Source organism: Lutra lutra, chromosome 16 (genome assembly GCF_902655055.1).
Source record: "Lutra lutra chromosome 16, mLutLut1.2, whole genome shotgun sequence".
Classification (NCBI taxonomy): Eukaryota; Metazoa; Chordata; class Mammalia; order Carnivora; family Mustelidae; genus Lutra; species Lutra lutra.
This window is the reverse complement of record NC_062293.1, coordinates 31,164,921-31,192,428: the sequence shown is the minus strand read 5'-3', so window position 1 is coordinate 31,192,428 and position 27,508 is coordinate 31,164,921. Positions and strand designations below refer to the sequence as shown.

Genomic DNA, 27,508 nt, shown 5'->3' with positions numbered 1-27,508 from the left:
AGAAAGAAAAGAAAAAAATAAGCTTTTTTCCTTCTTTCTAAAATATGAAGATAGGGAGATTAGGAAAAGGCACTAAAGAATTTCTTTAAAAGAAACACTATCATTCCCATCTGAATTCTAAAACGCCAGGGTGTCCACAACTTTCTCTTGTTGTGTCTCCTTGTGGTAGGAACCTTGGATTGGTGGGTGGTCTCACAGCGCCCACACCCCCCACCCCTTGCCACTCACCACAGCAAGCTATAAGGACCTTTCAACTACAGCGCTTCACTTTCCCGTGCTCGTGGTTTTTATGCAGAGCCTTTAATGTTACTTTAACACATGCTACTTTAACATAGTCTTTTGTGGTTTAGCAATGATACATTTGGTAGCCGTCACAGAGGAGGGAAGGATAGACTGGAAGCTTCTAATTTTTTTTTTTTCCCTAATGTGAATCACATGCATTTAACAGACAAAATGGTACAAGGGTACAACAGTGCATTATCTGGACCACATGATTTATTAGTAATTTACACACTAAGGCTAATTTTCTGTGGTGTTTTTTCTCCCTATTTTTTTCTATATGAGATAGTGACAGACTAAAATGCATTTGACACCAACACAAGAAGTTGAATTAAGCGTAGAGAAGAGTAGAAAGTATTTGGGTTTAGGTATCAGACAGAATTGGGAGTTTGAGTCAGTTCTGACAGTTACTACCTGTGTGGCATTGGGCATGTAACCTCTGGGAGCTTCAAGTTTCCCACATCTAAGATGGATAGTAATGTCTATTTAGAATTAAATCATATCGTATATATACAGTGCACAGAACAGCATGTGGCACCTATCAGAAACAAAATAAAAAAATTTTTCACACCCTTACCCCGACCTCTCAGAAAGAATGAGGCATTCAGAGTTAAAAAATTGGAACAGGGTTGAGATTAAAATATTCTCCCTAAGATCTTAACTTAATAAAATCCTAATCAGTCAGGGTCATGGAGCCTAGTTTGGAAGCTAAAAATATCAATAAGATTACCTCCTGTGGTCAGTTTAGTTCCAGGATTCTTTGCCAGTCTGTCAGAAAGAACCTGGGCACAAGATGCCCCTCTAAAGATTCCTGGGAGTGAATGAGTTGACAGTTGGAATTCAGGAGTGGTATCCTAAATCATGAAAAATGGGCCTTAGGAATGAGGGTTGAGACTGTGCCATTTCTTGTAAGCTTGTGGCCTGGATTCCATTAGGCTCAGTGCCTGGATATCCCACAGGCACCTCAAAACTCATCATTTGTCAAACTGAACTCATCATCTCTCCCCTCCCCCAAACCTGTTCCTCTCCTCATCTTTCCTATTTTGGTAGATGGCAACATTATCCATCTCAGCACCCTATTCAGACTCTCTGGCTCCTCCATTTTGCTCTTCAGCCACATTAAATCAATCACAAAGTCCTATTGATTTTAACTCCTCAATTCCTCTTGCCTCTGCTTTCTCTTCTACACCCCTACTGTGGCAGTCTTGGTTCCGGTTCTTATCACTACCACCTGGACCACTCTCTCAACTCTCTCATTGCCTCTAGTCTCAGCATTCCCTGCTTTGGCTCTCCTGCAGTCCATCTTTAGAGCTGCTAAAATCCAAGATGACCATATTATTCCTTTTAAACAAATCTTTTCATGACTCCCCATTGCCTACATGATAAAGTCTAGCCTCTTTAGGATGGTATACGTATCCCTTTGTGATTCTGACTTTTTAATTTTTAGTTTCATCTCCTGTCTTCTCAGATGCCATAAGCATCTTTCACCATGAGCTACTAGGAGTGTACTTAATTGGGCTGCATTTCCTCAGGTCTCCTAGCCTTTGTGCAGCCCACTTAAGATGATTTTCCTTTTTAGGTCTGCCTTTTCTTTCCTTTTCTGAATGTTTCTTTCTAATTCAAGATTAGCTCAAATGTTACCTCTTTAAGGAAGGATTGGATGTCCTTCCTTTGAAATTCAATCGCCTACCTATTACAGCAGGGCTTTCGTCATACTGGGACTACCCTCTACTGGTGGTCAGATTATGTCTTATTAACATCGGTATGTCCAGCGCAAGCACAGTACTTGACATACAGTGGCAACCCAGCAAATGTTTGTTGAATGAAATATGTAGCCAAGCACTTAAGTATGAAATATATGCCAGGCTTCAAACTGTTTTTTTAAAAATCCCCCAGTTTTATAATCTCACTAGTCCAATCAGTATGAATCATAGAACCAAGGAAATCAGTAAAATCAACTTTTCTTATCATAGGCCTGCTCTCAGTTGTGACTGCCCATAGGATCAGGACAGGGCAACCTCCTCAGTGCAAGCTAGGCAAATCCTCAAGAGGCCACACCACTGGACAGAGTTTCTGAAGGCTCATGATGGTACTACTTTTCTTTTTGTTTCTGTGAACAGTTTAAATAGTGACCCTTGTCGGTACCCAGGCACTTGCTTGATTACTGCGGTGGAGTATTATCCTGCTTCTATTCAAAGGTTGGGGTGGGGGGAGTGTCAGCCCTCAGGTTATGGAGGGGGCCTGGGTTTGAAATGTACCATTTTGCCTTAGCTCAGCCCTGCTTATGGAGCTCTCCCATCCGTATGACAGTCCTCCTCTCCCCTACAGTAATCCTGTGAGGGAATAGCCTCTGGGTTTGTCCCAGTCTATTCTTTACTCCAGGAGACAGAAGGCTAAGCTCCTTTATCATTCTGTCCTTGCTAGATCTATTTAGTGCTAGAATAGGCACAGATACAGTTTTCTGTAGCTGGTTAGCAAGTTATTTATGTTCACTCAGGCCACTGGCAGGCATGGTCAGTTTGCCAAATCTCAAATCCTTTCATTGGGACAGGGATGACTTGTACAAGTCAAACTGAAATATAGTGTAAACTTTTTATAATTGACGTGTTCCCATAATTTGCACCTTTTCAGGTTTCATTAAAATTCCTGTGTTCTTATGACTTTCTGAGTTCTGATTGAATTTCCAGTAATGTTCTCTTTCTCAGAAATGCTTAGTATCTGTTGACCTTTTGCTGTGGGTCTACCTATGGAAGGCAGAAGTCCCTACTTAAAAAAACAAGTAAAAATTGCTTAGCATCTTTCTTGAGGGGTTTTAGACCCATTATAGTAAGTCTTTGAAGTTCCTGTAGAAATTGTTATTAAATGCTTTGTGGGCTGAAGTCTAATGGAAGAAGTATGGTAATCAGGACGATAATCTGTTTCTTGGAAAGCTCTGATTTCTTGGGGATAAGGTAGAGTCTGTCATGATTCTTACTAAGGCCCAGCAATCTTTTAAAAATTGTTGCTGGTGGTGCTGAAGTATAATAAACATTGTACTAGAGTGTACTGATTTCCTGCTACTGGCAACACTTCCTCCTGATCTCTAGAAAAGACTAATAGAATTTTGTATGTCAGTGGAACTATGCCCAATGAGGTGATCTTTTCTGGACGGTTCTCATAAATCAGTTGGTTGACCTATAATATAATAAAGGAGGACCAGGAGAATATGAAGGTATGTGTTGGGGAAAAACATCTTAAAGTCAGGAACTCTTGAGACCTAGGCTTTGATCTATGGCTTAGCTTTCATAGATGAAGGTTAATATTTGATAGTCTTACACTGCTTTTAGTCAAAGAGATAGGCACTGTTGGATTCTGGTACTATGATAACTACATCTGTATTTTGTAAGTTCTTAAAATGTTATGTTTTGTGTGTTCTAGTATTAATTCAAGTGTGGTTCATGGACTGACAGCACAGTATCATCTGAGAGCTTGTTAGAAAAGCAAATTCTCCAGTCCTGTGTGGTGGGGCTCCAGGAGTCTCTTTTAGCATGCTCTCCTAGTGATCCTCCGTGCATATTGAAGTTGGGGAAGCAGTGTTCTAGAGCATCATATCCTAAAGTGTGTTTTCTTAGTTTTTTAGTAAGTGCCACACCAAAAATGCTTCCAGTCATGGTCAAATGAATTTAGAAAATGCTGGGCTAAACAAAGTTAAGCTTTTTGGGTTTTATTTTTTCCTCTGGGGGGGTTCACCAGATTTTACAGACCTTCTGTTACTCTACCACTCAAAATTATCTGTTGGACTCTCAACACACTTAAAGTAGAATCTGAAGTCCTTATCATGGCCCCTGAGGCCCTGCATGATCTGGCTATTGACTCTCTGATCTCATTTCCTATCTTTCTTGCTCTTGCTTACTATATACTTCATCAACACTGATCTTTTAGCCAAACACACTCTTGCTTTAAAGCCTTTGCCCTTGTCATACCCACTGCAGGAAAATCTCAGGTCTCTGCTTACATGTTTCTTCTTTAAAGGGACTCTTCCAGGTCATCCTGTACAAAATTGCAGCTCCTGTCTCTTCACCCCAGTCCCTTACCCTAATTTATTTTTCATCACAGCCCTCACTACTGTCTGACATTTACAGTATTGTTTGTTGATTGCTTTACTGTTTGTCTCCCCCCACGAGAATGTAAGCTTCATGGAGAGTTTATTCATTGGAGATCCTTAGTACCTGGACTAGTGCCCAGCACATAGTAGGTTACTTAATAGGTATTTATTGAATTAATGAATAAATGAGTGGAGAGAAGAAACTGTAGACTAGAAAGTAACAGTAGTAGGACAAAGTGTGGCTGCCCAGGAAAAGTGCATGAACCTCCCAAAAAGCAGAGGACACTTGCAGGGCTTGGTCCTCCAGGGTCTTAGGAGTCATACACTATTATAATTGATCCCAAATCATTGATTATTACCATGAAGACCACTGAGACATGGGGAAATGAACTTCATGTATTTTTGTCTATAATCAGGGAACAGTAATGACCATTTCATACAGAATGGACTCCTGGTTAGCTCTCCAGTGAAGTATTTTCCTTAGTTCTTTTCCCTGTCAATTATCTATCCCTGGGAAATCATTCACTTTCATGGCTTCAGCTGTTATTAATAGACACTGGCCAAATTTCTGTGTTTAGTACTCAACCCTCTCTCCTGTATTTCTACTGCCAAATGGACAGGTCTACTTGTATGTTGAATTTGCACCTTCAGATTCAAGATAGAGCTAAAAGCATCATTTTCTTCCCTAAGTCATATTCCTCTCTGATGTTTTTACTTTTGGTTATGGCAGCAGTATCCTCACAGTCTTTGAGGCTGAAAACCATTGGAGTACTCCAAAACCATTGGAGTACCTTTTCTCATTGAAACAGTTGCTCCCTCTTGTTTAATACTCCCAATGTTTTTTACTTCTGTATTTGTTTCCTTTATGGGGGGAGGGTATGTTTCTGCCCTAATACTGGACTATATGAACTATGCCCCCATATGTGCTCTTAATCCATCTTAAACAGATTCCTCAGTCTGACTCTTAAGATACTGCCCAGTATGGCCATGAATTTTCCAGACCTTTTTATGTTCACTGCTTCTTCACATCATTTCTCTGATCTAGCCAAACTGGACCACTTGGTTCTTTTCCCGACTCATTCTGAGACCTTTTGTTCCAGGGAACTCATTCTGCTCCCCCTGACAAGAAAGCTTTTCTTATTGTCCATGTTTATTAGTATCCTGTCCATCTTTAACACCCACATCAAATATCCTCTCCTCCAAGGTGGCTTTCTGATACCTTGAGAAAAATGTGTTTCCTTTTCTTTTTTCAATATCACTTATGATTGGAATATCTTATTAGCTCATTTAATAATAATTTGTATCATTATTTTACTGCTACCACTGTACTGAAGGCCCCTTGCAGGCAGAGACGTTGTCTTACTCATCTCGGAATCTCCACAGTAGGCATCTAATATATATGTATTGACTTGAAATGAAATACCATGACCCAAACTGTATTTGGAATAGCAGTGCAGTCATATCATGGACTAATAATGTTCTTTGGATGGGGAACTCATTGCGTGGGGTCATATTCACATCCAGGCCTCTTGGGAGTGGTATGGCCAATGTTATTAATCATTTGACACAGAAAAGGTGCAGAAAGTTTAAGTGATTGCCAGTGTCTCACAATAGAGGACCCAGGACTCTCAAGTCCCAGTCTGCAAGTGTGATTCAGGCTTCTGTTAATAACTCTTTTTCTTCTGGAAAATAATAATTGCTATTCGTTAGTTGTTTTTGGCATCTGAATGGTTGGAGCAAGGGAAACTGAAAGGCTTAATCCATTTATCCTCAAGGGATAAATTCAGATTCAGATGCCCAGGTCTCAAAATGGCAGTTGCCTGTCTGCTTCTAAATCTGGTGTCTGGGGAGCAATCCAAAGAGAGTCTGCCTCCATTTCATCCACCCAGAGCTCACCCTCCCACAAATCCTACAATTCATTTGAACTGATAGAACTCCTGCTAATTGCCTCTTATTGGCCTGTTATAAGATGAAGCATGGGGAAGAGACAAAGCCTCCCTATTCACATTCTCAGTGGGCAGCAGAGGTCTCTGCAAAAATAGAGAAACCGGGGCCCAGGCTATTCATTTTTGAAAGTCAGGACAAGATCTTCCACCATTCAGAATCCCACATTATAATCACAACGCGGCATCCTGGGATGCTATTTTCTCAAATGGTCTGCTAGAAATCTAGAGCCTGTTTAATAAATCAGCACTACATTGACTTTTTTTTCCTCCAGAGTGATACGCACTTTACATGCTAATTTCACTATTTTTTTCCCCATTTGGAGGTGAGAGAGAGAGAAGGGGCGGCGCTTTTCATGAAGACATCAGTTCTTGTGCTTATGTTTTAAGAAAGCAAAGCGAAGGCAAGAACTGCGGCCTGAGAACTGAACACTCTGTTTAGAATTCCCTCCTCTCCATTGGGCCTTAGCTGGGTTTCAATAATTATTGCTCAGGCACATAGTCTTGGAGCTTTGCTTTCTCTCAGACTTGTACACAGTTCTAGGAAGGGTTGTTGCCAAAGCCATCATGTGATTTATTGACCCTCCACTGGGGCAAGGGGGAACAGATAGAACTTTGTGATTTTGTTACAAGGAGGCTGGGTTACTGTTTCTAGTGAAACAAGCTACTATACCAAGTTCAAACATCTGAAGAGGGAGGTTAAGAAACCCTGAGTGTGGGGTGTAAGGATTATTCTGTCCTGGGGCTGTACAGACGTCGTCTGAGGCAGGGAGCAGGAGAAGAAAGGACACATTGTGACCCATTTCCAACACCTCCTGTGTGTAGAGGCGGAAGTTCCTTGCCTGCAGAGGGACACGCGCGGAGCAAAAATAGGAGAGTTACAACATGGCACTTACATAAACAACACCAAACTGGCATAAAACATCTAACAAAATTACACGACTTCAAGCTTGGAATTTTTATACAACATAAATATTAGGGTTCAGCCCATTTAATAATGCTATATAAAATCAAGATTTAAGGCAGTAATGTTCCACATAAACTCTGAAAACAACATTTATGCTTCTTATAAAAGCAGAAAATGATTGCATTCTGTGGGTTTTTCAAAATGATGAATATAATTACATGAAGCAACAAAAATGGATTGAATTAAAAATCTACTAGTTTCAATTTAAGTTGGTTAAAGGGGAAAAATGTAGTTTCTGGCCAAGGGTTGAAAAAATTTTACAAGTATCCAAAAAAAAAAGTTGTATGCACTCTTAGGCAGTTAGGGAGCCCTCTCCCAACATATGTATGTAGCCCAAGAGTCACCAATGAAATATGAGCTGCTTCAAACCTGCTAAGCTAGAGAAACCCTTTAATAGTATCTACTGTCATAAGTAGAGCTGGTGTGTTTTTTTCTCCTCCTGAGTACATGGCCACCCCTGGAATAATCCAGTTTCTCCCCTAGTGCCTTTATGGCATCTTGTGCAATTTACTCTTCATCAGTGTTGGCTGTTTTGGACTAACCTTGCAGTACTGACTTAAAATCTGAGCAGTACCAATGGAAGAACACTCTTGGAGTCTCTAATCTATGTCCCTATGACCATAGGTCAGGGGCCAATTCTGGGTTGTTGCTCTGTTATTGAAGAGGGCCAGTTACTCCTGTGATGGGCTTCCTGTTTTATAGGCTAAACTTGGTTGATTTTGTATGTGTGTGTGTGTGTGTGTGTGTGTGCTGGGTATGGGGAAATGGTGAACCTAGGCCAAAAAGAAAAAAAAAAAAAAGAGAAACGAATTCAGCCTAATGCTACATCATGTTAACTTACTAGACAGAGCCTAATAAACTTTTACTGTTCTCTTCTGTGCCAACAGTTTTTCCTGAAGTTGCTTATTACTGGAGGTTAGATTTGCACCTTTCGATTTAGATAAGACGACAATTTTGATAGCAAATTCTCTATTTGTGAAAAGATAGCCATGGCATAACCTTGCCATTGCTGTAAGTTATACTACCACTAATCTGCTGTTCTTAGATAAATCATTTGTATATCTAACTAAGTGTATACTTATTTATTTATTCTCCTTGACTTGTGCTATCCCGAAGCTGAGACTTGGTGTCTTTTCAAGGTGGGCTAGTGAATTATTTTTCCTTGCTTGACCAGACCACAATAAAGCCAGGTCCAGGAGCTGTGGAAGAGGTCAACATGCAGGAGATAGAGAAAAGGGGCAGAAGCGTGTCCACTTGTAGGTGTCAAATTCAAAGTGTGCAGCATGTGCAAAGTGGTATTTAAATCACTGAAAATGAACTCATATATATTTTTTAAACTTCTGAAGTTTTATACACAATGCAGTTTCCATTAGCCATAAAAGAAGATAAAAATGGTAAAGACTAGTACCTGGTGTAAAGGTGTATTGATCTGCTTAAGGAGGGCTTTCACTGCCATCTGGAGCTCGTAGAAGAACAATTGCATGGGGCAGTCAGAAGTATGATCCACACTTTCCATAGATTCAGAGCCAGAAAGCTTTTGGACCCATTCCCACTCCTCTCTGTATGTTGAGTCAAGTTAAAATTAGAAATTTAACAAAAGTTCAGAACACAGCTCAGAACATTTTTACTGTATATGTCCAGAACCTGGATAACCAATTTTTGGTGGTTAAAACTCAATACAATTCATGAAATTTGAACTTTTTGCCACCCAAATGGAATTTAAAAAGAGCTTTTGCTAATTTAAGCTTAGTTCACCTATCAAACCATATACACCTCAGAATAGCAGGTCTAATTTGTATCAATCAGTTTCTGAGTTTGGAGCTTTGAAATATTTGGTAATAATTTCCTGACTGTCTTCATTTTTCTTTCCCTGAAGATCCTCTGTAAGTTCTAAGGCCCTACATTTTACCACAGGGGCATCTGCTGGTTAATTCAGCAGTTGGGTAACCACAGGACTCTGGTCCAACTCAGGCAACAAACCACATGGCACATTTCAACCCTGGCCTGTTGTAATCGTGGGGACTATTTTGGTTTCTTACCCCTTCCAAGAGCTTGAGGAGAATCACAAACAGGAACACCAGACAATTCCAATAAAAGGAACTAGGGGACACACATCACTGCTTCCATCCTCCTTTCAAACCAGTCATCTGTGTCTTTATTCTGTGTCTTTATTCTGTAATCCTTCCTAATGAACTTTTCCAAATGTCATGCAGAAGGGAGGGGAAAAGAATGGTGGTGGGAGAAAACACATCTGGTTTGTCCCCCAAAGGCTGTTCTTCAAAAGGAGCTTAGAAAGATCAAGGTAAATGCTTCCTGGGAACACTGTTTCCACAGGTATGCTAGCTAGCACAAGTCTCTAAACACGTTCATTTGGCCCAGTTTCTCCTCTTTCTGACTGTGCAGGGAGCAGCAATATGCTCTTAGGAGCAGGCTAGAGAGGGAAGGGAAGCCCTTCTCTTCGGGCACGGAAAGAGAGGAGGTGCTAACATATGTTCCCACCCGTGTGAAAACCTTCTGAGGGCTCTCTCCAGTGGGCTATACCAGCCTGGGCTCCAGTCTGTGTCAGAAAATGAAGTTGATTATGACATGAGCTTTTCATCAGAAAACAATCTCTTTTAACAAACTGTCCTCTTAAAAAAGTTTCTGTGTTCAGGGTATCTGCTTCCTTTTAATTCCTACACTGGAAAATACTATGGAGAATCTACCCTATTGTCCCAATAAGAGAAACAAAATAAATATTAAATCCTACTTCAATCTGGGTATCCTGTTGGCTTCACAAATTGAAATCTTGGAGGACCTGCTTGGGAGTTGTTTCTTTTCTCCCATCACTGATATTGAACTAAATGAGGGGGTTCTGACTAGCACAAGCATTCACAAAACCTAAAGGATAGCACACTGCTAAAATAGCATCTATAATTGAGTTAGAGAATAAATTACAAGTAGAATACCATGAAACATCTACCATTAACTAAGCAGTTTAGTCTATAAGGATGAGGGAGATGGAACTGGCAAGAGTGAAGGCTACTGGAATCTTCTGTAAAAATGAAACTTGGATCCTTGTCAAGGGGAAATTAGTTGGTATAACCACTAAAAGATAGAGTCTAAACCTTTAAGACACAAATCTAGAAAATGGATGAAAGTAACCATTGCTGAGTCAACCCACAAGTGAGCCATGTAACTAACCTCTTGGGAAGGATTGAGAAGATAACCAAAGTTGATGTAGAAGTGACCACCAGATGGCAGACTTAAGGTCTGGGTGTAGTTGAATGGGTGAAAGATGAGAATATGGCAGCTAGTGAGTTCTTTGAAGAGCCCATCATCATTTCCTTTGTTGTCATCAAATAGTATTTAATAAACAATACACTACAGTTAATAAGCTATTGTCACTTTATGGATCAAATTTTAAGTGACCGAATTAGAATCCCTTTTGGTTAAGCAAATCCATAGATGTAACTAGAATCTGCACATCTAATTTGTACTGTGAAGCCTGATGAAGCCTCAAGAGTTCTTATCTATTCTGTCCTTTTTTTCAGGTTGAGCACAATTCAGTTCATTATAGTAGATTTTCAGAGGTCTGCTGGAGGGCTAGTTGTAAATCTGAGCCAGATTACCAAGATTGGGCAGCTTTCCCAAAGCTAACAGGGTAATTCACCATAATGCCAAACTGTGGAGCAGTTTCCAGAAGCACAGGCCTTGTTACTTTTTTTCTTCTTTAGAGAATCATAAAGAGTACAGGAAACATACAGTCCTCAGGCCAGAGGGTTAGCGGTGGGGACACTGAGCACAGGAGGATTCTTTAAGGGGAAATTGCTCTACCAGAACCCATTTCCACAAGTGATACTTTTTTTTTTTTTTTTTAATTTATTTGACAGAGAGAAATCACAAGTAGGCAGAGAGGCAGGCAGAGAGAGAGGAGGAAGCAGGCTCCCTGCTGAGCAGAAAGCCCGATGTGGGGCTCGAACCCAGGACCTGGGATCATGACCTGAGCCGAAGGCAGCGGCTTAACCCACTGAGCCACCCAGGCGCCTCCACCACAAGTGATACTTAAAAAAAAAAAATGACTAAGTTGTGAAGAAAAGATACCGGAAATAGAATGTTAAAAGAAGAGGGCATTTATTCATTAACCAGTTGAGTATTGGTGGTTGCCCGATGAATACCATAGAGAGGAAGTGTAAGGAGTGTGCATCTCCTTCATGGGCTCACTCCTTCCACCAACCATCACCACAGACCCTCCTTATCCTAATGCTAAAATGCAGCTAAGCTTCTACCCTGGTGTACTGGCACCTGGGGACATCTCATCACAGAAACTACACTGTGTCAGTTTGCTTCTGACTCATCAAACCCATCACTTGAGCCATGGTTTCATCACAAGGAAATCTGGATTCCTCACAACTTACTTGGAAATGTTATTGTTTTCACGGATCTTTACGTGGCAGAGAATGTTGGGCAACTTTTGGGTAACCAGAACTTTGATCTGATCCACAGAGCTACATAGCTTTAGGTAACCCAGATATAATCCAGGAGAGAGACGCTGATGACTCCTTTTGTGATAAGAGAGAATATCCTGTAGGGTAAAGAACAAAACAACACATAGAACACCTTGAAAAGGTAATCTCAAAACTTTTTCCTTTCTTAGGTACACAATGTCATAAATGAAAGGAGCTCTAACTAAGCAATTAGGTAAGAAGCCTTGGATACCACCATGAATGTTAAGGACATGTTGGTGGTACAGGCAAGCTTATCTTCAGGAGAATTACCCTCCAAGTCAAGTAATTAGTCATTAATATAGCCTGCATGCCTCCTATTTCCCTCAGTTTTCAGAGCCAGGATAGGTGTATGGATTGTGACTGGGAATGGGAAACTAAAAAACTAGAATTCATAATTTCTGTCCTTGCAGGGCTAATTGTTTAGCTGGGGGAAACAGAAATTTGCAAGTGTCAAAGCTGACAAAGCTGTACAGGAAGCCTCATTATTTCAGAATAATTGGTATCTAGGAAAAGTCTTATTACTGAATGACATCGTTTAAAATTGGATCAAAATTTTATGGTAATTAGAAAATGACTTGGTTGATTCTTTATCTTGAAAAATGAAACAAAAGTAATAGCAACAGGTTTGTTTATCTTACATTATTAACACTTAATTCTGAGGATGAAGAAAGAATCAAGTATTGATTCCTTTTTTTGTTGTTTTCCTTTTTTTTGGCTTAGTGTTTTAGGCTAAATTGTCTGATAGCTGAAATGCTCTTCCTCATGTTTAACTTATACAACATGATCATGAAGAGGATATTTTCGCAAGAGTATTTGAAGTCTTCATATCTTTTCCCTGGCTTTTAAAAAATGTTGATATTTAGGTCATTCTCCTAGGATTCTTGTTCATTTTGTGTTCTTCAGTTGTTAACTGGCCTGCCCCTGCTAGATTCTTAATTGTCAGTAGCGTTGCCTGTGATTTGATCAGGTCTCCACATCATCTTCATCAGCTTCAAGAAATTCTGTATCTTTTACAAGATTTTAAAATTTGTCTTGTAATAGATTTGCCTGGAATTTGCATTGTATTTTCACATCATAATATTCCCCAGGCAGCAGAGACTGAGTGAAGCTGTAGGTGCAAGAGCAAGTGCCGGCCTAGTTGAGCGCAGAGGGATGTTTGAGTGGGGTCGTGTTTTATGTGTGGTTGGCTCTCCAGTGAACTATTTTTGTGGTGACTTTTGCTTCCCTATACAACTGCAGGAACTCAGATAGTGAGTAAGTAGAAATATATATCAGTAGTTAATACCTTTTTCAACCTTTGGGCAGTGGGGGAATTGAAACAGAGTTAGAAGTGATGAGTCAGGTAAGCATTTGTATAGGCCAGAATGTAGCCTGGTTTTCTGAGGGAGTGAAAAGAAGGAAATGCAGGGAAAATTAAAAGGAAGAGAAAAATCAAACATTTAAACTTATACAGAATTCTATATGGAACAGAGAGATATGAAGCCTTCCTTGACCTGTATGCTCTGAAGGAGTGATCCCTCCTTTGTGGAATTCATCATCTGCAACATCTGACATATGCTATTGTGTATCATCTCCTCTGTCCTATCCTTTATCAAACATACTGAGTTCCAGGCACTACAGGAGACACTGAGGTTTCAGGTGAACATTATGTGATCCCTACTTTTGAGAAGGTTGAAAAAGATAGAAGAGTAAACAAATGACCACAATATTCTGAAATGGTTTTATAATAGAGGCAATGGAGGCATACAGAGGAAGGAATACGTACTATTTTTCCTCTTTTATGTTCTTTTCTTGAACCAGGCTATGAAATTAATGGCAGTACTATGTTTTCTATTGCTTTGTGTCTTTAGTACCCAGTGCTATTTCTGTATATAGTAGATACACAACATGTGAAAATCAGGACAGGTCCCTAAGCCAGAACATAGAATAGCAGAAGAGGGACAAAATAAGAATGGTCACAGTTGGGAGGAAGGCATAACTAGCAGGTACAGAAAAGCAAAGGCTAAATAACTTTTATGATATTTGGCAAAAAAAAAAAGACTAGAAAAATTGGATTTTGTATTCAAGAAGGAAGGAATTTTTATTAATGTCAGGAGATGGATAAGGCAGAACTTTTTGATGTCTCCTATCTTACCTCTTTACAAAAGATCACAGGAGTGGACTGGAGAAAGTTCAGTCAAAGTGAAATTTTGAGAAATGAACAGGTAATAAGAGAAACAAATGAGAGAAGGGGAAATGGAAGTATTCAGATCAGCAGAACTGGATGATATGCACCCTAGAGATACTTGCTGTACAAGCAGATGTGGCCACAAACCCACAGGTCATTATTTTTGAGAAGTGATGGGGAACTGGAAAAGTCTCTAGAGACTAGAAAAGGGCAAATATACCTATCTTTAAACAGGAAGGAGAGAGACACAGGATGACCCTGGTAATTAAAGACCACCAACTTATTGATCTTTGAACAGAATGAGAATGAACCATCAAATAATCAATTTTCAGTTACCCAGGAATCCTGAGACACTTTTAAATAGGAATCAACATGGTTTTGTGAAGGGCAAATCATACAGACAATGTTAATTTCCAGTAACAAAAGAGCAGAATCCATAGACCAGGGAGAAGTCTCAGTGTGATCTGTTTCACTAGATAATCTGGCAAAAGTAGAATCTTGACCACATTACTTTAATAAGAAGATTTGTGGATCATGGAGGTGGTGTGGGAACAGTAGACATGTTGAGTGATGGCCCTATAGGGACTTGTCCTGAGGGCCTGTCTCTTTAGCTTGTTGAGGGCCTGTCTCTTTAGCTTATTTATTGATGTTTCAGACAAAGAAATGAAGAATGTGTGTATCAAAATGGTGGGTCCCAAATTTGTTGTGGTTTTGATTTTCTAGAAAATAGTAATAAAGCTCTGAATGATCCTATGCACTGGAAAAATAAGCTATCATAATTAGAGTTGAAACTTAATAAGAAAATATCTTTGTAAAGACCCACACCCAGGAAAACAAATACAGGATGGATATAAGAGAAAAACATGTGGGGGTTAGAACTAACCACAAATAGAATGAGAGTTAGGAAGACACTGTGGTTATGTAAAAACCAACACCATTCTTAGATGGAGTAATTTACTCTTTTGTTCACTTTTTTAAAAGGACTGACTGAGCATCTGCCTGTGTTTTCCTGCCTTTCATAGTCATTTATCCTTCATTAGTCAGATTGTTTTTAGAGCCTGAGAAATGTATGGGAAGAGAAAGAAACTGTCCCATTCATATAATCTTAGGTACACTAGGAAGGACTTCTAAACCAAATCCAAAGCCTTTGGGCCCATATATTGCCTGATTTGACTTCTAACCTGTTTTTCTAGCCTTTAGTTTCATACGGTCCAGTTGTGTCTCTTATCTCCAGCCAAAATGTATTGTTTTTTCCTTCCTCAGACATATCCCAATGTCTCTTCTTTCATTCTGTTGGTTCATGAATTCACTCACTCGACAACTTTTATTGGGCACCTACTACGTATCAGGGTGTCATGCTAGAATATCAATGACATCAGTGAGATGTGATCTTCCCTTTCATGGAACTCAGATTTCCATGTGTGAGAGAGACATGTAGTAAATTTTTCTAACTCAAGGTGATAAGGGTTGTATAATATCCATTGTGACCCCAAGGGAGGGTTATATCTACTTTTCCATTTCCTTATGCCTCATTTCTCTGCCATGCCCTCTATTTAATTCTCTCTCTTTATTCTTCCTTCCTTCTTCCCTCCCTCCCTTCTTCTCTCCTCTCTCCTTCCTACCCTCTCTTTTTCTCTTTTTTTCCTCCACCTGGTGAACTTAATATACCCTTCATGGCTCAGCCAAATGTCACCTCTTCTACAATGCCTTCCCTGATATTTCCAGGGAGAATTAATAGCTGCTTTGTCTGTGCTCCCATAGTACACTGTTTGTACTGCTATCAGGCTCTGGGTTTAATTCTGCCTTGTATTACCTTGATTTGTTTACAAGTCTGTCTCCCTCCCTTGACTGAACTCCTTGAGAGCAGGGACCTTGACTTACTCATTTGTTTTTCCTATAGCACCTAGAAGGGTTCCTGGCACCTAGTTGGTGCTGAAAAAATGTTTATTAAATATGAAGTGAGAGGCCCAGAGGTAGTGGAATCTGGGGCTGGGCCTCTTGAAGAGAATATGCTTTGTTGGTATAGGGACCAGGAAGGATCTATCCAACCACCCTCCCTTGAGCAGGTATCCTAAGAGCTTGTTAGAAGAATGATAGATGCTTTTCTAGTAACTACAGGGCTTTTGTTTCATTGCAGAGAGAATGGAAACTGAATTGTCCAGGGATAGCAAAGGTCATAAAATAGTGGCCTGGGTCTTTGTGGGCCCAAGATTATATGGACTGCAAAAAAGTTTTAAAAAATTTTTAAAGATTTTATTTATTTGAGAGAAAAAGAGTGAGTAAGAGAGCACGAGCGGCAGTGGGTGGGGCAGAGGGAGAAGCAGACTCTCCACTGAGCAGGGAGCCTGACTCGGTCTCCATCCCAGGATGCTGGGATCATGACCTGGGCCAAAAGGCAGATGCTCAATGGACTGAACCACCCAGGTGCCCCAAGAATTTAAATTTTCTAAATTATTTTCTAACCTTTAAAAATAAAGAGATTTAATTCAAAACTCTGTAGATTTTCCAACTTCTCTTTAAAAACTGGAAAACATTTCAACATTGGGACGACTTTCTTCCACTGTAGTTAGATGAGGCTGAATGGGGTCTTTAGATGGGACAAGGGCCCTCCAGATTAGTCTCTGTTGCTTCTGCTTGTCTTCTTTTTTTTTTTTTTTTAATTGAGATGTAATTAACATACTATAACATTCACCCTTTTAAAGTGTGAGATTCTGTGGTTTTTTCCTATGTTCACAAGCTTGTGTGATTATCAGCACTACCTAATTCCAGATCATTTTCATCACTCCACAAAGAAGCCTGGCATTCATTAGCTGTTATGCCCTCCTCCCTCCTCCCTCTGCCCCTGGAACTACTCATCTACTTTCTGTCTCTGTGGATTTGCATGTTCTGGATGTTTCGTATAAAGGGAATTATATAATATGTGGCTTTTTGTGCCTGGCTTCTTTCACTTAGGGTAATGTCCTCAGCATTCATCCACTTTGCAGCATGGATCAGTGCTTCACTCATTTTTATGGCTGAATAATATTCCATTTATGGATATACCACTTTGGTTTATCCACTCATTAGTTGTTGGGCATTTGGTTGTTCCCACTCTTTGCTACTTGAATAATTCTGCTATGAACATTGCTAAACAGGTTTTTGTGTGAACCCAATTGTTTCTCATATCCAGGTCAACTGGCTTACTTTCATTCATCTTCTTGATTCCTACAGTTTTTGATTCCCATGTTTTAGGGGCTGCATGGAGGTAGAAAGAGCAGGAATGTGCTGGAAAAAAGAAACAACAGAGAAGGGCAGAAGAAATAGTAGGTCTTGGGCATCACAGGTGCAAGGAGGCACAGGGTGAGAAGGAATGCCTGAGGAGGAGGAAAACTTCACGGGCTTTCTCTAAGATTATACCTTTTTCCCAAGGATTCAAAGAAAGGGAGGGAGAGGGCGTGTAAAGCAGTTCGGCAGAATGGGAAGGGTACCTGACTAGGAGTCAGGAAATTTGGGTCCTAGTTTCTCCTATGCTGTTTTTTGGCTGATATGACCTTGGGGAGTTATTTCCCTGAAATCTGTAGCTTCCCACTCACAGGGGAATCTGTGTCCCACTCACAGATGTGAATAAAACTGCCCAATCACACTGGGTTTTCACAAAGATCAAATGATATTATAGATGTGACAAAGTGTTTATAAACTTGAAAATATAGTACTAATGTGAAAGATTTATCTTCAAGAAGAGTTCACCTGTGAAGTTTCCAGTTATTAAGGTGACCCAGGAGATCAATGTCTGAGTAACTCAGCACCTGAGAGGGGCCTCCCTATTGGAAATACTCTCATTGCCAATTAGTTTGCTCAGAGGGACTCTAATTTGTTCATAATAACTCTCTTTTTCCTAGACTCATGTGGGGAGGATTGCTTCCTTTATCCCTCCCTCCCTCTCTCCCTCCCTCCCCTCCTTTCCTTTCCTTTCCTTTCCTTCCCCCTTCCCTCTTCTTTCTTTCTTTCAAGGATCTTTCTTCTAGATATGAGAAAGGCCTGCAATGAAGGTCTGGGACTTGAAAGGATCGGGAATTTGAGAGGGTTAGACCCTGGAGCTTCCTCGGGGCCCTACAGATTAGTAGATTAGTTATGGACCCAGATTTTGTTAGAGCCCTTACCTGTTTTGAAAACCCCATTGCAGATCATACAATTTTTATGCAACTTTTCCTTAGTTCTTACGGAAAAAGAGACAGAGTGGTGTAATGCCCCAAGGGATGACTGAGCCAGTTCCAGGGTCTGTGGGAGGGTATGGCCTAGGTATGCTCTGATGAGGGCCAAGCATTATTTGGATTTTTCTGAGTAGAGAAATAATAACAATCACTAACATTTATTTTAGTGCTTACTTTTGCTACTCTTCTAATGCTTTATGTATTAACTCATTTAATCTTCATTCAAACCCTGTGAAATAGAGTTTTTTGCAGAGGAGAAAATATGAGAGATCAATAATTAAGTAACTTGCCCTAGTCATATAACTAGACAAGGTGGAGTCAGGAATAATACCCAGCCAGCCAGGTTCCAAAGTGGTGCCTTAGTATGAGTTGTGATATGGCAGGAAAAAGCCCAAGCCTCCCATCTGAAGGTCTGGTGGTCTTCACTCTACTGACCATAAAAGGAGACTGGTTTGTGGCCCAGCCTGCTTTGGGCAAACACCAAAACTTGTGACTACTTCCGTGATGAGTTGGTGGGGCCAAATCTTGACTTAATTAGGCATGACTGGATACCAGCCCCAGTAGTTTTATTCCCCATTTCCTCTTCAGTGTAAGACCTGAATGGAAGGAGGGGAGAGAGAAGTAGGAGGAGAAGGAGAGTGGGGGTGGGTGGGAGCGACATCAGGCAGAAATGTGCCAGTCAGAGGGGGTAAATTTTCCATTTGAATCTGTGTGGAAACCTGATCTTGCCTCTATTTTTGGTCTCCTTCTCTAACAACCTTTCGCCAGATTGGAATCTTTCTGCACCTGTAACACATTTTTAATGTAATAAGTCTAGGAGAAACCAGGTATTATATCATGCTGGGGCCTGTGCTGTATTTCTAGGAGCAAAGGTAGCCCAGACCCCAGTTTATCCCTATAGGGGATTAGTGTATTAGTCACCCTGTAAAAGCTCAATTTATTATGATTTTTAAAATGTTTCTTTTAGCACTTGCTTATAAAGGGTGAAGAGGGGAGCCACAGAATATGTCTGTGTTCCATGCCCCCATCTCTTACACACACATGTACACACACACACACACACCCTCTATCAATTTCATATGAACCCAAATTCTGTAAAATCAAAGCCAGAGGTATTGGCTTTGACCAGTTAGCTTACCTTTGCTACGCTGGACTCCATTCTGGTTTGGGCTAGTACAAGGAAAGTAAAGGTGAGATTACTGTATCAATCACTTCTCAGTGAGGAATGAAAATAAGATAGTGGGGGGCTCCTTGGTGGCTCAGTGGGTTGAGCCTCTGCCTTTGGCTCAGGTCATGATCTCAGGGTCCTGGGCTCGAGCCCTGCATCAGGCTCTCTGCTCAGCGGGGAGCCTGCTTCCCCTTCTCTCTCTGCCTGCCTCTCTGCCTACTTACGATCTCTGGCAAGCAAATACATAAAAAAAAAAAAAAAGAAAAAAAAAAAAAAGAAAATAAGATAGTAGGCTGGTGGCTTAGCTTTTTAAGGTGATCATAAAGGGTTATATGTACCAAAGCTGGGATTTATGTGGGACAGAGCCCTTTCTTTCCCTTTACTCTGGGATGGCTGTCTTATACACGTATGCCACCAGTTGCACAGGGCTCAGTCAAGGTAGGTGTTTCTGCCAGCTTTACCACCTAACTGCAGAGTACTGTAGAACTCATCCCCATGACTAGGCTTAAAAAAAAGAAAAAGAAACAGTGTGACGCCCATGTTCACATAAGAACCCATGAGGGGTGTGATGGTATGGAGAGAGCACTGGACTCAGGAGCAGAAGATGTGTTTTGTATCCTGGTTTGGCCAGCCAGCCTGAGTCTTGATCTAAGCTGCCTGAATTTTGAATTTTGGTGGCTATTCCAGTCTCCGGTGAGTCTTTAATCCTTTATTTCATTTCTAGTCCCTCATGACTACAATTCTAACTCCTGCCCAGGAATGTGATGTCAAGTGGCAGAAAGAAGCCTGATTCCAGTCAGAAGATCTGAGTTTAGGTTTCAGCCCTCCATTTTCTCGCTGTATGCCCAGTGGCAAATGCAAGTTTTGTGGGGACTGAAGTGAATACAGTTTTTGGTGCCTTCTTCTTCTTCTTTTTTTTTTTTTAAGATTTTATTTATTTATTTGTCAGAGTGAGTGAGCACAGGCAGAGGCAGAGGGAGAAGCAGGCTCCCTGCTGAGCAAGGAGCCCGATGTGGGACTCAATCCCAGGACACTGGGATCATGACCTGAGCCGAAGGCAGCCGCCCAACCAACTGAGCCACCCAGGCGTCCCTTTTGGTGCCTTCTTTAAGGAGAAGAATATAACATTATTGGGATCTCTGCCAGGGCACTGGAAGGGGCTTGTACAGGCGAAGAGCTAAACTGTGCTGGAGCTTCATTAGCTTCACTAACTCTGCCTCTCTGTGTGGCCATATGTCGTATATAATTTCTTTGAGCCTCAGTCCTTTCATTCCTATAATGGACTTTATCATGCCTGTCTGACCCAGGGGAGCATTATAAGGAACAAATGAGTAAATAGGTGTTAAGAGTTTTTGTTCAGAGGGTTTTACACACACACACACACACACACACACACACACACACACAGAGTCCAGGAATGTATTATTATTATTATTATAGTCCCTTCAGGTACTGGTTTAATGTTTTGATTATACTGCCTATAGACCCCTACTCAAATATTTGTCTCAAAGTTTCTTGTTGGTTCTTCAGTCAGGGGTATTTTTGGAGTGCCCAACACTTGTATTGCTTGATGAATTCCAGAGCTGGAGAGTGATAAATAAAAAATAAGCTTCTGCATCTTTCCTGTGTGTGGGATACAAGCAGTGAAATACCTCTGGGCCCTCTCCACTTCATCACTGCATTTGTAAGTGGCTCTTGGTATATTTCACTGGAGTCTCAACAAGTGTGTTTGGAACTTTAAATATGCAGTATTAGAAAACTCAGAAGACTGCCTACCTGGATGGTGATCAGTAAAATGTCTAAGGCTGTTGGCTCCTCGGGTGTTGACAAAGACTTCCTCTGGCTTTGGAGCTTTGAGATCTGCATCCATTTACCATTAAAAAATGAATAAAGCATCTCCACTTCTCTGATGGTGACTATGAGGATGTTTCCGTGCCGGTCTTTAATGGGCTCATAGTAAACTCTTCCCAAGTTGTGTGTTCCAAGTAAGTTCTAGAAACAAATAGATTTCTGGTAGCTGGGATGATACTGTGCAAACAAAGCAACATAACTGCAACAAAAGACACTGCATGATTAACTGATATTTCTGAAAAGTTTTTTTATTTTTTTAAGCAAATTTAAACCTAGAGTATGTGCCACCACAGAAATGTACTTAACAGAAGCTCAAAGAAAATCTCTTCACCATAAGCCTGCAAAGATTATAGTAAGAGGCACAAAAATTATGTTTTTTTAAGCAAATTCAATATCTGTAAATATCTCTTACCCACATAGACACACCAGCCCATAGACCTCAGTTACCAGCACTTGAAGAGAATCCCAGATGTTTTAAAGAAAAATGCCTGATATTTCAAGTATGCCACTTGTGGAGTTTTCAAGAGATCTACAGTAAGCTGGTATGAAGTGGGGTTGTTTAAAATGAAGAAGTGAATTGACAATGTAGCACATTGTACAGGTCCCCAAATGACTGCGCATTCCTTTCAAGATACTTTAATTGGGAGATTGGCCTGGTTTGACTTATCTGAATTTCAGGGGTTTCTGTTTATTTAAAATTATGTTAAAATTATTTGTAAGCTAGGTCAACTGAGGCAGACAATACTTTTAGTAAGGTAGGAAGAGAAAGATGCCACATCAAATGTGGAGGGGCCCATTTTTATTACTAAAATAAACAGAATTTTTAAAATATGCAGGGCTTGAAGATTTCTAACCTAAAACACTGGATGAATAGGATAAAATACCCTTTTACTTTGAATATCTGTGATTTTTAAAAGATATAAACAAACCATCTCAGCACTCCCAGCAGCCATTTGTGAGCTCAGATAAATGTTGATGACCAGTTAGCAGGAGAGCGAAAGTAGAGCCAGAACTTGGAAAAGTGAAATGGATGACCTAAAAATGAATGAGCCAGCTGGTCCATATCTACAGCTTTGAAAACACGGGAATATTCTTCCAGGTAGAGACTGTCTTGTATCTTTTTGTTTTTCCTCGTTAGAACTGGACACATAAGTAAGAAATTTCATTAATAATTATTAACATATAAACATTTGTGGGATCATTATTTTTTAAATTAACTAATCATTCAGTTCGATTATTCCTTTTCAGTAAGTGACTTCTAAATCTAGAGAAGTTAGTTGGGTAAGGCTTTTCACCCAGCCCTCTGTAATAATACAGTTTTATATAAAGGCAGTTTGCTGCCAAGTAATACTGGTGAATAAACTGATAAGCTGGCTATCAAAAAAAAAAAAAAAAGGGCCTGATTGGTACCATAGGCCCATTTCTGTGGTGTAAATGCTCCCACTGACACTAGCCAATTTAAAGCTACCCATCTACCAAAAGTTTGACAACAGGCTTTCAGAATTCCTGAATATTTAACAGTTGGCTCTCTTGAGCCAGTTCAACTTGGCTCCAGCAGCCGCCAGCCACAGCTGCTAAGCCTTTAGTTACACTGGTATTGAGTTTCAGGGCGGCTCCTGTTCATTAACTCTTAGCCTTCTGAAGAATTTTTTACCCTCTCTGGCCCTGAGTTTCATCATTTAAAATTAAGAGTCAGCCCTTATGCTAATCCCTACTTTACAGAGTGTCTGGGGATTAAGTGAAACAATGCATGAGAAAGTATTCTGTAAACTCTTTAGCTTCATACAAGTAGGGTGTGGGCTTTCTTTATGCTCTAATTGGAATCCCACCCTGGCTTACACTTACTCTTTTTCAGGACTCTGCCTAGGTTTCATCTTTTCTGGGAGAACTTTCCCAACTCTCTCAGAATTTACCATCCCTTCCTTTGTCCCCTATAGTTTCCTGTGGAAACTTGTATCTTAGTGTGACTGTGGTTTTCCTACAGATTGGTGTACATGTCATGAGCTCATAGTTATTTCATTTCTGTGTCTCTGGGTTACTTGCACAGTGCCTGGCACATATTAATAGCTCATTTAGTCTTTATTGACTGAATTAACATTTTATCATTAGGACAGTAGAAAATATGATTTATTTTGGACTAAAGCTGGTAGGGAGACATTGAATGTGGTGGTGGTTGTGTTTAAGCAGAGTTATCATCAGTGGTTCACCATCATCTTTGGATATGTTGACCAACAATTTGAATAAGAAAGCACTAAAAGTCTTCCTGAAATTCTTGATTGACATCAAATTGGGTTAGAGAACTAGCTCTGGGGAGAGCCCAATTTCAGAGCAGAATATCTTTGTGAAAATAAATTGCAACCATGTTCCAAGGGGGCAAATTTGGGATTCTTTAGGCCTAAAGGAAAACCACCTTAATACTTTTTGTGCTATGCAACCAAGATTGGGAGATCTGGGAGCCCTGAGGATCCTACAAATTAAAGAGGAATAAAAACCACCTGATGGCTCACAGGAATGCATCTAGGTTATAATCAGAACAAATCACAGGACTATCAATAAGCCTTAGATAAGCATACTATTTAGAGACCTTTATTCAGCTTGGGGTGACATGGAAAGTTGGATATGAAGGCCTGAAAAGGAGAGTAAAATTATGGGGAAAGTTTTATCTCCCTTCTTGAAAAATGAAAAAGACATGGTATTTCTAAGTGTTACCTGGCTTTTAATCCTTAGTACTAATTCTAAAAGCTATGGAAGGGGCACCTGGGTGGCTCAGTGGGTTAAAGCCTCTGCCTTCGGCTCAGGTCATGATCCCAGGGTCCTGGGATCGAGCCCCACATCAGGCTCTCTGCTCTGCAGGGAGCCTGCTTCCTCCCCTCTCTCTCTCTCTGCCTGCCTCTCTGTCTACCTGTGATTTCTCTCTCTCTCTCAAATAGATAAAATCTTAAAAAAAATTTTTTTTTAAAGCTATGGAAGAGGGGGGTTGCCTGGGTGGCTCAGTGGGTTAAGCCTCTGCCTTCGGCTCAGGTCATGATCTCAGGGTCCTGGGATCGAGCCCCGAATCGGGCTCTCTGCTCAGCAGGGAGCCTGCTTCCTCCTCTCTCTCTCTGCCTGCCTCTCTGCCTACTTGTGATCTTTCTCTCAAATAAATGAATAAAATCTTTAAAAAAAAAAAAGCTATGGAAGAGGAAAGTTTAATGTAACCCAATCTACAGTGTCAGATGATTACTGTATTTTGAGGGTATTTCGGATACCCCTTAATATAAGAGCAATGTACACTTTGCCTTTTGGGTACCCTGTCATTTTCCTAAGGGTGGGAAAAATAGTGTGGGGTCTTGGCCACTTACAGGTTTTCTCATCTTATTATTTTTTACTCCAAATATTGGTAGATAATTGTCTTTCTTCCTGCTTAGGTCATATTAATCAATTAATTCATAATTTACCCTTTTTCAATAAATCTAATCTATTTCTCCTAAATCAGCTCCAAATGATACAGAATAGACTACTTTTACTTTTTAAGCTATAATATGGATAATTTCTCCTATTTAAAATTTTTGTCTGCTTTTTAAAGTAAGTGAATGCATAATAAGATGAAGTAGTATTGGAAAAAATGTAGACTTTAGAGTTATATAGATCTAGATTTGTAACCAGACTCTGATACTTCTTATTAGTGCAAGCTTGGGCAAGTTATATAACCTTTGTAGACCTCAGTTTCATCATCTGTTAAGTGAGTATCAGTAATACTATTTTCTTATTAGGGTGTGACGGAGGTTAAGTTAGATATAGTTGTAAAGCACTTATCACGGTGCCTGGCATGTATTCTGTGAAATGAAAGTTGTTGTTTCGTATTATTATTTATTATTATATATTAAAGAACCTCACTATAGAGCAGAAATTGTATTATAAGGCACCTGGTGCACAGTGGATGGTATGCACTGTGATGAAGTTGAAGTCCGTATGCAATGAAAACTGGAGGAGAAAGATGGTGACCATAGGGATAAAATGTCTGAGCCAGTCTTAAGAGAGCATGAGTCAGGGCATGACATGGTCAGAATCTTTTATTGGCTACCATGGCAGAAGCGTAGAGGAAGGATTGGAGAATATACTGAAATATATAAGTATTCTAGTATATATAATACTGGAAGCAAGAGTGTGAGACTTTGGAGGCTTTTGATGTAACTGGAGTAATTAGGCAGTGGTAGTGATGCTGGAAAGGGGGGGGACAGTACAGTGATAGATAACCAGAAGTGTAGGTCCACAGGATTTATGTATGACTGATGCCAATCAAACTATTTAAGAATCCATTTTTACTTTCCTCTTAACATCATAGTAAATGTCAATTACCAGAGAGATCTAAAATATTCAGTAGCAATTTCCCCAAATCCGGTTTTCTTCCTCTTGTGAAATATTTTGTGTGCCTGTTATCCCTTCTCACTGCCTAAAAATCAAAGGCGGCTTCATTATTTTTATACATTTTTATCCTAAAGATCAGCAAAAGGTTTGTGCAATAGGTCCTACCAGAAAAAAAAAAAAATGACAAAGACTTCTGTTATTTAAGCAAGCAAATAGAAATGTGAAGTAGAGAGGTAATGCATAGCAGTGCTCTGGCCTTCCATGGACACCGTAAAGGGTAACTGGTTGCTGAGTACTGTGAGGCACTGGTCACCATGCAGGACTGGTAAACTATCCAGGTGGTGACTATGACATGAGGTACAGTTCTGTGATCCGCCCCCCCCCCCCTTTTTTAAATAAGATAGAGCACCTCTAGGTATACTCTCTGGTGTACAAGGGTTGGACAAATACATTTACTTATTCAACCAATACTATTGAATTGGAGTGATGAAATACAAAGTGGGGTCAATGCCAGGAAGCTTTTCAGCTTGGTGGTGGGAAAAGAATTCCCACTCATTTTCTTTTAACGAATTATGTAGTGAAGTTATCATCTGATACAGGATTGGAGAGAGTGGGGAAGGGATGGGGATGTAAGAGAATGGAGGAGGTTTTAAATAGTTGCCTTATAGTTTGGGAAAGTGAAATTAGAGAAATGGCATGTGATCACTAGGTAACTTATATGTGAGAATTATAGCCATGAACTACATGAACTAGCCATGACACAGCTCCCCTGCCTTTGTGTGTGTGTGTGTGACTTTTATGCAACAGTGTGCAAGTCCTCCAGTGTAGACATGTTGGATTCATCCAGGCTTAAATTTTCCAAGTAAATAATATGGCAGGGGAAGACAGTGGCCAGAAATTTAGAATATTTTCAAGGGAGTGATTAGGATGGGCCAAGGAATCTAAGCTGGGCAAAGAAGGAAAAGAGATCAGTAGGGAGTTGATAAAGTATGAAAAGTAGAGGGGTCAATATATTGGGGGGAGCCAGGAAAATCCAAGAGCTAATGCAATGAGAGTAGTTGAGTAGGGGCACACTGAACATCATGGCTGCTCTTTGGCTCCTCAGAATCTAGCTGCACTGGCTGTGACAGCCAGACCCTTCTCATGTTACTGATACGAGATGAACGTGTTCTAGGAATAAAGAATCCTATTTGAAATAATTCTAAGCTTGTTCAGTCTGTGATCCAAGCACGTCTAGGCTGTATGATGAGTTAATGAAGAGTCCACTAAGGTGTCTAAGTCTCCCAAGAAAGAACTTAAGTAAGGTATCAAGGAGCCTCCTGAGAATGAACTTTTACCCAAAGGCAGGGGCAGTTTGAGGTACAGGGGCTTGTTCCAACTCAAGTTGATCAGTGATGAAGGGGGTCTCTGAATTCAGTACAGTCATCACGGTCCAGCTGCAAGAGCTCTTCCTTGAGTTGAAGAACATTTTGTAGTTAAGAGTGAGCTGAAATACAGAGCATCATTTCCTAAAATCTCTGAGGCCACTGAGCACACAGGCAGTAAGCTGTTGATGCAATGGAGTATAGCACAGGAGAAATAAGAGTTGCCTTTCAGAATTAGAATAGCAACATAATAACTGTTCCTATTTCAGGTGTTTAATTTTTATTATTTTATGGGTCAAGAAATGAAGTTCCTGTAATTGCTGGTGGGGGTGGAGCCACAGAAATATTTTTTTGTTGTTATGATCCTATTTTTATGCCTTGGATGGTATGGCCTGGCCAAACACAGCTTACATAGATTCCTGTTATGTGTATTTCTGGGGTTTATGTAACTGACAACTTTGTAGGTAAATACCCATTGCTGATAAAGGCTCAGTGATCTCTTAAAAGACTCCAAGTCCATGTAGTTAAGAACCACAAATTCAGGTAATACTAGAAAACAATGAAAGGAAACCCAGAAGAAGTTGGTGAAAATTCAGTGTCTTTTCTAGTTAGGGCTTTGTAAGCTACAAATATTCTTGTAAGGCTTGGGGACCTGATCTTA

General features: G+C 40.2%; 1 protein-coding gene and 1 long non-coding RNA gene across 2 annotated transcripts in view; one reads left to right on the top strand and one right to left on the bottom strand.

Moving 5' to 3' along the window:
• ANKFN1 (ankyrin repeat and fibronectin type III domain containing 1) overlaps positions 1–27,508 on the bottom strand; it is a 518,608-nt gene that overhangs the window by 26,423 nt on the left and 464,677 nt on the right. Inside the window, exons 16-19 of the mRNA XM_047708413.1 lie at positions 21,062–21,277; positions 11,671–11,837; positions 8,682–8,832; positions 6,980–7,148 (exon numbers count right to left, since the gene is read on the bottom strand). Coding sequence (XP_047564369.1) covers positions 6,980–7,148; positions 8,682–8,832; positions 11,671–11,837; positions 21,062–21,277 — 703 coding nt within the window. The remainder of the gene's footprint in view (positions 1–6,979; positions 7,149–8,681; positions 8,833–11,670; positions 11,838–21,061; positions 21,278–27,508) is intronic.
• LOC125087770 (uncharacterized) overlaps positions 1–27,508 on the top strand; it is a 59,276-nt gene that overhangs the window by 24,493 nt on the left and 7,275 nt on the right. The gene's annotated exons all lie outside the window — the stretch shown is intronic.